Source organism: Gossypium hirsutum, chromosome A07, assembly GCF_007990345.1.
Source record: "Gossypium hirsutum isolate 1008001.06 chromosome A07, Gossypium_hirsutum_v2.1, whole genome shotgun sequence".
NCBI classification, from domain to species: Eukaryota; Viridiplantae; Streptophyta; class Magnoliopsida; order Malvales; family Malvaceae; genus Gossypium; species Gossypium hirsutum.
The window spans coordinates 93,617,260-93,631,728 of record NC_053430.1 but is presented as its reverse complement, the minus strand read 5'-3'; the positions used below and the strand labels follow the sequence as shown (position 1 = coordinate 93,631,728).

The 14,469-nt window shown below is 31.5% G+C and overlaps 1 protein-coding gene across 1 annotated transcript; it reads right to left on the bottom strand.

Moving 5' to 3' along the window:
• Positions 1 to 4,752: 4,752 nt before the first annotated feature.
• Positions 4,753 to 8,374, bottom strand: LOC107944107 (protein XRI1). The gene is made up of 9 exons (XM_041116700.1): positions 7,908 to 8,374; positions 7,035 to 7,078; positions 6,812 to 6,931; positions 6,577 to 6,716; positions 6,051 to 6,114; positions 5,849 to 5,951; positions 5,727 to 5,767; positions 5,483 to 5,566; positions 4,753 to 5,268 (listed from the first exon to the last, which is right to left on the bottom strand). The coding sequence occupies exons 1-9, from the start codon at positions 7,925 to 7,927 to the stop codon at positions 4,991 to 4,993; spliced, it is 894 nt and encodes a 297-aa protein (XP_040972634.1). The 5' UTR covers positions 7,928 to 8,374; the 3' UTR covers positions 4,753 to 4,990.
• Positions 8,375 to 14,469: the final 6,095 nt, after the last annotated feature.

Here is a 14,469-nt window from a genome sequence, read left to right as displayed (position 1 = left end):
AACAGGGGCGAATCTAGGGGTTGGCAGGGGCCTGATCCCCTAAAATGAAAATTTTTTTATTTTAATTCTTTAAAATTTTTAAAATTTTAAATTAGTAAAGGTAAAATTGTACTCTAGCCCCCTAAAATGATAAAATTTTGATTTAATCCTTTAATTTTTACTATCATAAAAATTACAATTTAATTTTAGCCTTCTAAACAAAATTTCTAACTTCGCCCCTGGATACAAACCTATAATGAGATTAAAAGAATATCTTAAAAAAACTAACTAAACAATGATTAGATTAAAAAAATAGGTTAAAATGTGCCTATAGGCTCTGTATTTTTTGAAAATTAAAAATTTAATCTTTATACTTATATTTTTAAAAATTTAATCTTTTTATTTTTTAAATTTTAAAATTTAAATCTAATTATTTATTTTTAGGTTAAATTTATTGCACTTACATTTTAAAATAAAATAAAAAATTTACTCACCTACTAGCCAAAAAAGTATATTACAATAAATTATAATTTTTTAGGCTTATTTGGTCAGCAAATGCGATTAGACTACTTGCTTTTAGAAATAGATTTGTCATGCTTTTTACCTTGGTGGATGCTTAATTCTTCTATTAATTTTTTCCATCGTTTTGAATTTTTCGAGGTTGGTTCTTTTATATAAATACTTTCAATCAGTCATAAATATATCGTGTTTAAGTTGTGATAAAATTAGTTGTCAATATGTTGTTATGTTCTATTCTTGCAAAAATTAAAACATTTTTATTATCTCAATAGAGTTTGTTTTTTGTCACGAATAACGCGTGATTTTTTTTCAAATTATATAACCTCATTCATAAAATAAATTAATTATTTAAAAAAAATATTTAAAAATACAATTAGGTTGAAATCCCTTTTTGTCCCATAAAACAAACAACATGGATGGTGAAGAATGATGAACAATTATAATGAATTTCACTTTCTGTGGGTTCAATCATTTTGTTTTGATTCATTTGTTGATAAATACTCTTATTTATATTTCTAATTATTTTTAGTGTATTTTTGTTTGGGTGATTTAGGTTTAATTTTTTAATTTTAGTTATTAATATTATCAAAATTTCATCCGACCTAGCTGTTTTTCATTGGCACAATAATAAATTTAGCCCTCCAATTTTTATAAATTCTATCGATTTGGTCTTAATTTTAACAATTCAACAAACTTAGCTCTCAGCTTTACAATTATGTCAAATTAATCTTGATTCTTAAAAATTCAAAATTAATTAGTTTATTCTTTTTTTTTAAATTTAAAGTTTTTAAAATTTCTTTAAATAATTTTTTATTTAAATCTGAGTGGCTAAAATAGAAACACACTAATAATTAGGTGGCTATTTATATAGCTTCTCCTAAAAAATTAATTTCATGAAGGAGAAAGGGTTATAATTGTGTGAGCTATATTTGTAAGTTACGGTTTAAAACGTACTCCATGTTGAACCAAGTTGACACTTAACAGCTAAATTGATGATTGAGTTGATGGAAGGATCTAATTTATATAATTATGATATTTTAATAACTCATAACATTTTAAAAGTTAATTTAAAATATAAATGATAGTTTGAAGATGTTCGATTCAATTACCTTACAAAAGTCAGTTTAATTCTCATTATAGGTGGTTCTGATCATATTTGTTCTTTTTGACACAATGCTTAAAACTACTTACAGCCCCTCCCCAACTCATTATATTACGCATTAGTGCACTCGAACCCACATTATTCTGCATTGATAATAATATTTATACCAATCGAGCGAATACTTAATCAACATTGATAATGATAGTTTGAAGATGCTCGATTCAATTACCTTACAAAAGTCAGTTTAATTCTCATTATAGGTGGTTCTGATCATATTTATTCTTTTTGACACAATGCCTAAAACTACTTACAGCCTCTCCCAACTCATCAATAAGAGGATATTACGCATTAATGCACTCGAACCCACATTCTTCTGCATTGATAACAATATTTATACCAATCGAGCGAAGACTTAATCAACTATTAAAGTCCTTTTGTTAACTATATCTACTCCCAAAATCCAAAACATGGTAGCCACCATATTAATGACGAACAGCTTGCAGACAATTAACACAAGGCATGGGAACACAACTGTTTTGAAAAAGGCCCCTTTTGGTAGTGTTTAATGGGGTGGGGGCAATGCTGCCCTACCCTCTCACTTAATCAATTTTCAACTACAACCATGTGTTAGATAATGCAAATACCAGTCGTAAAGAGAAGCCAGGAGTGCATTTTAAGTCAAAAATTTTGTATTAGAAGATCGAGATAAAATTATAAAAAGAAATCCCATGTCTTGGGGTTTGCCTTTGAGTGCATTAATGAAGTATGATTTCCCATTATTTTGGATGAGGCGACTTTGTAGGTAAAATAAATATAAACCTAGGTTTGGCTTAACAAACAGTTTTTGTTTGTAAATTGTATAACATAAAAGAGGTACATCATCATACAATGTTGTCCCCCATTGCTGGACTACATGTTTTAAGGTTTCGTAAAAGAATTATCCTATAAAATCGAATTGAATTGAACCGATTTGATTGAATTGATTTAATTATTAAGTAGTTTAATCTAAATAGATTTATTCAATCGGTTTTGAGTTTACATTTTTTTATTCGAATTAATCAACTTGTTTTTTTATTGACATTTACTAAACTCGAAACTCAAATAATTTAATAATTTACTTAGCCCTAAACTCAATGTACATATCTAACCAAACCCAAAATTAATTAAACAAATTCTAAAATCGAAATACCCAACCCACCATCACTAGTTTGCAATTAATAATTAAACTTTTTTTTCTTTTTCTGTAAAACAATATTAAAAATAGCAACTTAGGGTTAGTTGAAATGTTTGTCGAGTAAAAGTACCTTGAAGGTTTTTGTCTTAAGAGTTAAATTGCATTTTGTTCCCTCTACTAAAAAATGGTCAAATTAGTCTTAGCTAGAATCAAAGAAAAATTGATCATTTTTATTAAAAATTTCATCCATTTGTACCGTTAAAAACTAACGTAATCAACGGAATTACCAAACAATGACACATGACGTGCCATGTGTATCTGATACTGACGCACAAGGATAAACTTTTTACCGTAAAAATTAATGGAATTAAAAAATAAAATAAAAAAACAAACCCAATTTATTATTTGATCTGATATATAAAGACTAATTTGCCTATTTTTTAAAAGGAACAAAAATATAATCTAACTTCTAATACAGAAAATTTTATAATAATTTTACAATTTTACCGGTTACGTGGTTTATAGATAAACAATGAAACGATGGAATGCTTACCCCAATAAAACTATGAGTAATTTTATAGCAAGTACAACTAAGCCAATTAAATGTTGAATAAAATAAAATCATCGATGTCAACCGGATCGATTCCTGATTTAACTCTTTAAAAAAATAAAATCATAATAATTGAACCTTTAGTAAAAAAAATATATTAAAAATTAGAAAAAGAAGTTGCATTTAAAAATAAAGAAGAAATAATAATTATTTTTAAGAAAAAAATTAATAGACAAAAAACCAAAAATGAAATTCTTCAGTTGTTATATGTCTACCTACGACCGGAGTTTGATTCAACACCGTCCGGTCCAATTTGAAAAAAAGTTCGATCACAAGCACAATCCTATTCTTACAGGACACATATATAACAATTCTTGTGACTGATTTAAGTCAAAGTTAATCCATGGATATTGCAGCTTTTATATTGATGTAACTTTGTACTTAGTTGGTCCCTAAATTGAACCTAGTTTGTATTTTTCATCAACTCTATATTAATGATATCATTAGTTTACATTGACGGAACACAATTAACCAATCCAATTAACCAATCCAATGATGTCATGTGATAACCTCTCAGATCACCAAATGACAAACATAATTTAAAAAAATAAAAATATATAAATTAAAAATTATATTTATGTTTGCCGCATGGCGCTGAGAGACTGCTAAATGGCACCATTGGATTGGTTAGCAGTGCCATGTCAGCACAACTTAACGGTGTTAGTGCAGAAGTACCAACCTGGTTGGTTGATGGAATACAAAGTCATGAACCACCAACAATTTTAGGGCAGAAGTTGAAGGGCCAAATTATATAATTTAGCTTTTAAGGCAGCTTTCACAAGGTTCCAGCATTCTAAAGCAGAACAAAGTAAGAGTTTCCACATCAAAATACAGTTCCCAAAGGCCAACCCCAAAGCTGCCTTCATCACAACCTCTACTTTTTCCTTCTAGAATTTGGGAACTAAACAGCTACTAAAAGTGTAAAACCATTTGAAGAGAAAGTTCTGAAATCTGTTGTTTCCAATGATACAGCTAGAACAGATACGACACATATATACGGACCGCAAGATCTGTACCAACATAACAACGAAAGGAAAGAAGAAAAATAAAAGAAATTGCAACTATGTTGGAAATTTGGTACTCAAAAATCAAATCCTATTCCTTTTGAGGCACAAAGATCGACACCGGACCTATGCAATCACCCCAGTGATCATATACCAAATACAGGTTAAACAGATGACGGGGCAGCATAAAATTTGATGCCAATGACCATTTATACACCAAGATAATAATATTGTCATACTTAGTATGGAGATAAGAGAGGACAACATTACAATCTTATGCTTCTACAGAATATCTAAATACTATTTGAATACATGAATTCAGCTTAGCTAAAGCATTAAATTGGCAAACCGAAAAGAATAGGTGGATCTCAAATATCATGTCATTTATAGCCTTAAAAAAATAAAGCATGTATTAGACAAATATTAGACCCTCAGAATACTATTTGGAAACATAAAACACTTCGATGTGTATTATGAATTCCAAGCGTCCAACAAAAAAATACAGAGTTACTCAACCACCAAATTTTAACCACGGGGGAGAGCAAAGGGCGCTAAAAAGGAGAAAAAAAGTTAAAAATAAGTTTAGCAGAACACTTATCTACTCAGCCTTTGGTTCTCATAATTGTGATGGTGCCTTTTCCTCCTTCAGTACGAATTTTAGTTTTGCCGACAACAGGCTTCCCAGAAAAAGCAGAAGTAGGGAAAGCATCAGCAAGATCTTCATTGCTTTGTTTTGATTTTGATGGTGGCGGAGTTCGGATTCGCTGATTTATATCCTTCAGGGTGACATCTCCATGGAAACCACAGGGTTTAATGAAAGCAAATGGGTAGGCAACAGATGATGCTACCTTAGGGGGCATTCGGATGAAAGACTTCCTACCTAAATGAAGAAAAAAAAAACCGATCTGACAGTGTTAATCTTACTTAGAGGACATGGTATTTGAAATAGAGAGACACAATTCATAGAAGCTATAATTGTCCTTTAAACAACAGCAGGGAATAGATAGGCTGATACTGGATATAGAACATGCCGAGACACAACAATTGAAAGGAAAACAAAATTAAATAAAAATAAACAAGATTAGATAGGTTACCTTTGAGAACAACATTTCCAAGCGTCCGAGTTGCCTGCTTTTGAACCGCATCAGCTCCAGACTCAGGTTGGGCATTGCACAACTCTATGAACAGAGCCAAGTTTCATCGTAAAGTTAAGAAAATGTGCACTTCGAGAGAGAGTGTGTGATGGAACAATGATGTCCAAAATGATTTCAAAAGAAAAAATGAAGATAACAAAAGTACACTGTATACAATATCTTCGGAAGAAAGGCACTCATGTACCTGAAGTATCAATTTGAACATTGGATGCCCCAGTCAGATTCCTGAATCTCATGTTATAAAGCAATCAGAACAAATTAATAACATGATTCAAACAAAAATCTTGAAAGTCCACAGAAGCATACATATCATCAGAGCTAAGAAGCAGCTCCGGGTCATTAAAGTATTCAGCAAGCCACCCTTCACATGACTGATCTAGGCCATCATAACTGGAGGCTGATGCATCTTCTGCAATTTTTTCTTATGATTACAAACCCAAGTATGCATTTGAATAAGTGGTTACTATTTATACCCTAAACCCTATGAAAATGGGCTTGGATGAAAAACCTGATAAACCAGCAACCCACTCAGATGCATCGGGCAAGATCTCTTCAATCATATCATCCCTCTCCTATGCGTGGAAAGAAGAAAGAAATAAATAAAACGTAGTAACAACAGTATTAATAAGTTCTGACTGCATCTCATGAGAAAGTAATTAGACATAGATCTATCATGCATGTTTTTCAAAGGCCACCAGAATAGGCAGAAGTCCAGAACTTGTTTTAAATAAGTAATGAATTGTAGAGAATAAAATTTGAAAATATCAGCAACCTCAAGCCAGTAGATGTACTAAACAAATCGGCTTGTGCAAAGAAGTCGAAGATGGGATGCACAAAATAATGCGGATGATGGAGTTTTTATTCTCAGTAAAATAAAACAACTTACAATTAACTGATAAGTTCTAACATCAGGATTCTCATCTAATATATTAACTCATGTCAACTTTTCCAAACAAATTAGAAAGATAGCTGTTCAGAAAGAATGGTAAGCTTCCTTCAAGTTCTTGGGAATAGAAAAGTTATATAGCACTCACCCTTGATTTTAGGAATGCGGATGGCATCTCTTCACAGATAAGGGAAGAATCTACTGCATGAGTGTCAAATTGAAGCATTCTACGCCTTTTAACTTGTGAAGCAGTCTCCCTCTTTTCCTCTGATTCCTTACTTATATCATCTGAAGGTCACAATGGTATTACTTCAAAAGGAACGAGAAGAACATGTCTTACAAAGACAACAAGTTTTCAAAGAAAATCAAGAAACAAAGTTTACCATTTTGAGTAACATGGTATGACAGATCCCCACATTCCTTAACAGGGGTTGCTTCAACAAACATGTAGGAAAGGTCTTCCTCGTTCAAGGTCACTTGAGTCCATGCACCTTCGGAAGCACCTGCTCAATATAGTTCAGACATCACTAATCTTTTGTCTTAAATCTTTTTACTCACTTCGTCATTTCAAATATATTAACTAGATAATCTCAGGTATTAACTTACCAAAATCGTTGTTCTTTTGATCTCCATGCCAATTCCATGGCTCCCTGTCACCAATCAAACAATAAACAGAAAAAGAGCAAAGCATTTAGGCGAAAGCAGATAGACTTCACAATGAATCATCCAATGCTTTACCAAAGTGGAATCCATGCTACATTTTACCAGCATTAAGCCAAAATCTTAAATGGGGTTCCTAAATAAGTCAGGAATCAAATCAACAACATAATCTATAAAACTAAATAGACATAATAAGGAACAAAGAAAAAACTTATTATGCAGATAAACAACATTAAACAGTAAACATTTCCACCTTACTAGTAAAACAACAAAAGGAAAAAAGAAAAGTAAAATTGAAGCATTGTATCCAATAATTATTTACGACCTAAACAAACATCACATGCAGAATAATAAAAAGGACACCTGTACCATTTAGATCTAGCAACAAGGAAAGGGGATCATAATCTATATGATTTTCAGCATTGATGTTTAAGCTAATCAAAAAGCAAAACAAAAAAGAAGAGAAGAATTAAAGAAAAAAAAACACAGTGACCCACCCTTTTATTGAGAGGCCACACCTTCACTCTCTCAATTTTACAATTTTAGTTACAGTACAAATACAAATCCAACAAATCCCACTACCAAAATTAAAAGGAAAAGAAAAATCCAAGCACACCCATTAAAAAAACTTAAAATCTAGCAAAAACCCATTTCAGGGGGAAAAAGAAACTAGCATTAATCTCAAAAAGTTGCTAAAAAAATCTCATAAAATTATAAAGCAAGAAAAACCCAGAAACAATATCATGCATTTTAAAACAAAATCACACCAAAGAAGAAAAAAAGAAAAAGAAAAAGAAAAAGAAAGAAAAGAAACTTTACTGATCATAGTTGTAATCCATTTCTTCTTCTTCTTCTTCTTCTTCTTCTTCTTCTCCCCTTCAAAACTGAATCAAATAATACCCTTCTTTTTTTGCAATCCCAGTCTTCACTTCTACAACAACACCCTAAAAAGTAGCCGTTACACAGAGATCGACAATTACTTCATCTTCTTTTTTTCACTATTTATCGAAGCGAAGCAAACTCACTACGGACAAACACAGATATAAATATTAATAAAATAACAAATACTAGTAATATTTTACTTAAATATCATATAAAGCAGTGGAAGCAGCACTCACTGCTACTTCTCAGCCTTACTCTTTTGGCCTTTACTCTCTCATATATTTTTCCTTTTTAAACTTTTTTTATGTTTTTCTTTTTGGATTTCTTAATTACTATTTCCACTCTTTACCATGACCATTCAGCAAAACAGAGGAAGCTGTATTTTAATTTTGTTAATCTGTCATTAATTAGGAAGGGATTTCCTGGGTCTTTTTTATTTACTTTTTTTTCAAGTTTTTCTGCCGGGAGATTGTTCACGCGATTTTTTGAAGAACGCGAGTCAACGATCCGAGTAAGCTTTGAAAATACGTGCCTTGTAAACGAAGAGTTGAACTAGGCGCGTGGTGATGGACTTGGAAAAAAGTATTTTAGGTAGAAACATAACGTGGGGCCGGCGGTCGCCTTTTTAGGTGGGAGGAGTGAATTGAGAAATTGACATTTGATAATGGGCTAAAATAAAATGGGCCCCTTGATTTTGCCCTTCCTATTTATCAAATCTATGGCAAAGAGGAAGCTTCGCAACTTTTGAGAGGGCGATATAAATGCGCTTATGGTTAAGGTTTATACTTAGATTGTCAAATCGATTACATCATTAATTTATTGATTTAATTAGTTTAATTGGTTTGATTAAATTAATTATTAAAAAATTTAAAACGAGAATAAATAAAAAATATGATTTATCATGTCTATATTTCTCGAATCAATCAATCTAATGGTTTTATCCAGATAGATACTTCGATTGCTTCTCGACCTAACTAATTCGACCAGTCAATCTAGTTCAAATAATAATGTTTCTGTTTTAGTCAAGTCATATCACGACTCGATTTAATTCTTTTTAGAACTTAAATTTGGCTTGATTGGAATCCCCCAAATGTTTAAAAGAAATAAAATATTAAAAAGTTTCATATTAATATTTATATTTTTTACAATTAAATTTCAATAGAATAATTGGATTAGCATTTGGTACTTTAAAAACTTGTTATGCGTCTGTCTTTTTTAAAAATATTTATTTTTAAATATTATATTATATTTATATAGGATATTTGTTAACTTCTTAACCCTTAAAAACGGGTAGTATACTAAATATTATTCCAAAATAATTTTAAAGTTATTTAATTCAAAATTTGCATCAGGCCGAACCAAGATGATGACATAAAATTTTTGTCCAAGCCCAAGCGAAAGCAAGCTAGGAAAGTCATCCAACTTGTGAACAATTCTATTTTGAGGTTTCAAGTTCAAGTCTCACTATATGTGAGTCTTTCTAGATTTATTAAAGTCTAGATATATTCTAGTTATTGGTCTAATATATTATTAATTCTAGTTCCATCTACTTACACTTCCATGCTAAGTGCAAATTGTTATTATATGCTTATAGATAGTGAGTAGGTATTTATTAAAAAATTCACAAAAATACAAACACAATGAAAGACCTATCTGTCTGGTGGTGTTGCGAAACTGTATTATAGATTTAGGAGAATGAAGGTTTTCGAGCTCTACCACTTGAGATCATAAAAACTCCTACTCCTTTCGTTTTCTTAACTAGGAGCCAGATCCAAGACCTCCCTCGCTTAATAATCTTTTGATAGTCTTTAATCAACTTACCTTCCCTTTGTGGCACAACATAAGGAGAAAAGCAAAAGGACCACCTAGGAGTATTCGAGGCACAATTTTAATAGGATCACCCACTGTGGAAACTTAGGGTGATGTAGCATGAAGAGTGGTAACAAAACTTGTCATAGGCAAAATCATCTCCTAAGATGCATTACAAGAAGTTTTCGTCTTAGTAGTGGTCCCATTGTTCATCAGTAGTTCAAAAATTGTTTTTGGTTTCTTGCTAGGAGGAATTATTTCCCCTCATTGAAGTACCTAAGATGATCTCGTTCATGTTGTTATCCATAGTAGTATGATCCCCCTTTTATAACTCTCGAATGAGGTGGAGTTGTAAAGACGTGGGAATCAAGTGGCAAATCAGTGAAAGGCACGTGGAAAAATCATTAAGTACATGATGTTTTAGTGTCTACCTAAAAATTGACACAAGGCCTACCATATTAAACCGTGAAAAACTAATAGTAAAAAGACTATAAATGTCACACATGGTAAACACATACCCTAGAAAAACCTATCAGTTTCCAAATAGCAACAAAGCAAATTTTTTTAAGTGTAGGACAAATCTCGCTTCTCTAACTTGCTTTCTTAGGTCCAATCTTTAAGATTCACCTTTCTAGCTTACCTTATCAAGCTCAGCTATCAAAGCTTGCGCCTCTAACTTGCCTTCTCAGGCTTGATTGTCAAGGCTTGCCTTTTTACCTTGCCCTTTCAAGCTTAATCACCAAAGCCAAAAATGCATAACCCCTTCACTATACTACAAAGTCTCAAACCTAATCGTTTTGAATAATATCACTTTATAAACTTTCCCCCGACAGGGGGCAATTGTTGTACCAATACTGTGCCAATGTCATATCTCTTGAAAGGTTTGCTCGACTTAAAGGCTTGCCTATTTAGAGAACCACTCATATCTTGCAAAAAATCTATTAAATATGATTCTCATCACATGTGCTATGTCCCAATGCGTGTCATAACATCCTACCACTAGCTATCTACCAAATAGCCTTTACCATCAATTTACATCGTTGCAAAATCCTCATAACCCTACTGTCTAGCCTATAAGATAGGATTATTGTTTGATGGGACCCATGACAACTCCCCTTTAAGTTCATCACCTATATAAGTGATCCGCTCATATTTGTGTACAAAAAAACAAACAATTTTATGAAACAATTTAAAGAGTGGGTTTTAACTGCAAGCATACAATGTCAATTATAATATTTGTAGTGTCAATGGGACACTCAAGTATGCCAAAGATCAAACCCAAAGGATTGCCAAGTGGGTAAATGTGTCAAAAATTACTAATCTAATTGAGTCAAAAATTATTAGTGCAAGTCCAAATAGAATTGTTTATAAACTAAAATTAAACTATTAATTAAACCAACTAAGCTAAACTTCCTTTCTAATGTTTTAGATAATGTAAATGATTAAACGATGGTCGATTGATTAGTTGAGTGCTAATTAAACTAATGAACCTATAAAGATTATATTGGTTGCCACTCTTAGTTAGGAATCTCCTCTTGGTCTCATCCTAAACTAAGAGATACCACCTAAGATTACCTTTTGGTCTTACTAAGGCATATAGATTACCTTTCGATCTTATTACTCAGCACGATTATATCGAATTATCTAAGGATAAACTCTCCTCTCAATCTCGTTTATCTAGATTTTCTGCTAGAGCTGTCAATTCTAACATATTAAGCATTTCGATATAATTGAACAACTAATCAATCAAGAACAAACATCAGCTTAAGCTAACAAACAAACAAGTTTAACACATACTCAAACTCAAATTCCAAACAAGCATTTTATCAAACATATTGTAAACATAAAATAAAAGTAAAGGGTTTAAGAAAATGCTCATTCAATTGATGAAATTTCATTGAAGCCCAAGAGTTTGTCCATCATTGTTTACAAAATATTTTAACAATAAAAAAGAAAGTAAACAACAAAACTAAAATCTAACCTAAAAAATAAAAGAAAAAACTTAAACTAAAAATGAAAAAAGAAAATAAAATAAAATAACCTTAACCCTAACTTAAAATTAAGGAAAACGATTATAGAAAACCTAAGCAAAGGAGTCCCCTTTTTCATTCAGCCAAAAGTGGCTTTAAATAGCTGATTTCAACCTGAAATTTTGGACCAAAAAGCCTTTAAGTGCCTAATTTTGATTGGTGTGGGTGTTGGACAAAAACTACCCCTACAGTCATTTTTTTTCCACGTCAAGTGTTGATATCGCGATACCCGACCTTTGATATCTCCATATCTAGTGATATTGTGATACCCAAGTCAGTATTGAAATTGGAAGTCTTGGAGTTCTCTGTATCGCGATACCTATCCTAGGTATTGCAATATCACTGGAGTTGTCTTAAATTTTCTTCACTTTAGCATTGTCAGGGGTATCACGACATTCCAATGTTCAGTGTCGCAATACTCCTACTTCAGAAGGTAATTTCTTCGATTTCGAGCCATCCTCAACTTCCTACACCACTCCACCATATCGTTAGTTCCCAATGGCGCGTTTGACCAATTTGAGTCTAAAAAATGGCATAAAACTAACAAAAATACTTTATTAACGACAAGAACGAAAACTCAATAAATGCAATGAAAAGACACTAATTTTCTTGAGAATAATCTCTTTTAAGTATAATGGAGAGCCTAATTTGACGTATCAAATTACGATAGATCAATAAGTGTTAGGATCTAGTGCCCTTAGTATAGTATTTTCGTCTAAGTATACTTGTATTTTTGAGCAAATTGGTTTAATAAAATATCCATTAATTACATTAATATCCTTTGTATATTGTCCTCAATGCTTTTGCATGCAAAGCAAAATGGAAGTAAATATGGAAGTAAATTTTGGCTCACTAGCTATCTAACATTTAACTAATACTAAGCGATATTATGTGGTCATATTGTAATACAAAAAGACAACTTGTATTAGTAGATGAACCTAAACATGTCCTTAGTCTAATCGAAAATGAGAAAATCGATTGAAAGACTAATATGTCATCTATCAGGTCCAATTGGGCAGATGCTTTGTAACAGGCCAGTTTAGATCCTAGTCAGAACAGTGGTTTCGGGACCAAAAATTAGAGTCAGAAAAATATTTTAATATTATTTTTTGTGCTTATAATATGTGAATCGATTTGTGTGAAAGTTTCGTATAAAAATTTGATCGTTTGTGTGCTTAATTTTGAAAAATGACCTAATCGCAAAAAATGCAAAAGTTATGTGCTACATGAATAAGTGTCGAATTGCTATGTCTTTATATATGTGGGATCCTTATGATGCAATTATACCATTGAATTAATGCATGGACATAGTTGGACATGAGTTAGTGGATTTTAAATGATGTTAGTAAGGTTAAAAATGGTATTTGATTATTAAGTTAATAAAATTAAAACCAAAGTTAAATTTTTGTCTATTTTTCTTTCTTCTTGATGAAAAACAAAAGAAAAAGAAAGCACGGAAGCTCAACTAGGGTTCGGCCATTGTTAAATTCAATTAGGTAAACATACGAACTCGATTTTTGATGATTTCTATGTTTTTGTGATTGTTGCTTTGTGTTTATTAAGGCCATGCCTCAATTTCAGAATTTGATTATGATTTTGAGATGTTCCATTGTTAATAATGTGAGCTTTATGAAGTTAATTGATGAAAAATGAAAGACATGTGTTAGATTAATGTGTTTTGTATTTGAATTTTTGATGAATTTGAGTAATTTAGGCTAAATTGTGAAAATGAGATTTTGAGGGACTAAAATGTGAAATAAATGAAATATGTGGATTTATATGAGCTAAAGAAAAATTCGGCTAGGCATATGTGAAATGAAATTATGCATATTTTGTGATTTTATGAAGTAGGAACTAAAGTGTTAAAATGTGAAAATGTGAGGGCCAATTTGTAAAATGTCCAAAATATGTGTATATGGATTGAATTGAATAATTTTTTGAATAAAAGAGTTACATTTTAATTTATATAGATCAAGAATCAAAGAAAATAGAATTAGATCAGGGAAAGTTAAAAGTCGTTGATTAGTTGATTTCATCCGTTCGAATAAGTACAAGGTAAGTCTATATACAAATAAATGTGTTTGAATTGATTTATTTATGTTTATATGATATTGAATTGTGATGAATGGTTATAGAAGTTGAATATGTGAAATTGAGAAAGTTTTGATAATGCGACGACGTCCGAAAGCCCCATACGAACCATAGGAATAGTTAGGATACATATGTCATGACATAGAATTTCGATAGGTGTTATCATGTAAGACCACGTCTGGGACGTCGGCATCGATTTGAGATTTACGTGTAAAACCATGTTTGGGACATCGACATCATATTTGATTTCTTGTAAGACCTTATCTGGGACAGTGGCTTCGATATTAATTACATGTAAGACCACGTTTGGGACATTGGCATTGTATGAGGCTTCCAAGCTATCCGCGTATCCTATTTGATTCCGAATGGTTCAACGGGCATTCCGAGAAATACGTGATTAAATGAATGAATATCCGATTCAAGTATGTTGAAATGTGTTCAACATTTGTTAATATGAAGTAAGTATATGTACAAGTGATGATATGTGATATAAGTATGAGAAAATTAGCGATATGTGCAAATCAATTGGAAATATGTGAAATGTATATGAACTATGAGGTTTGTGATAG

Bases quoted from the DNA above. Each gene is read 5' to 3' on its own strand.
- LOC107944107 (XM_041116700.1), bottom strand. From the start codon at position 7,927: ATGGATTACAACTATGATCA. The intron at 5,567-5,726 runs GTACATGAGTGC...CTCTGTTCATAG, and splicing joins TGTTCAAATTGATACTTCAG to AGTTGTGCAATGCCCAACCT. The intron at 5,269-5,482 runs GTAACCTATCTA...TTCTTCATTTAG, and splicing joins TGGAAATGTTGTTCTCAAAG to GTAGGAAGTCTTTCATCCGA.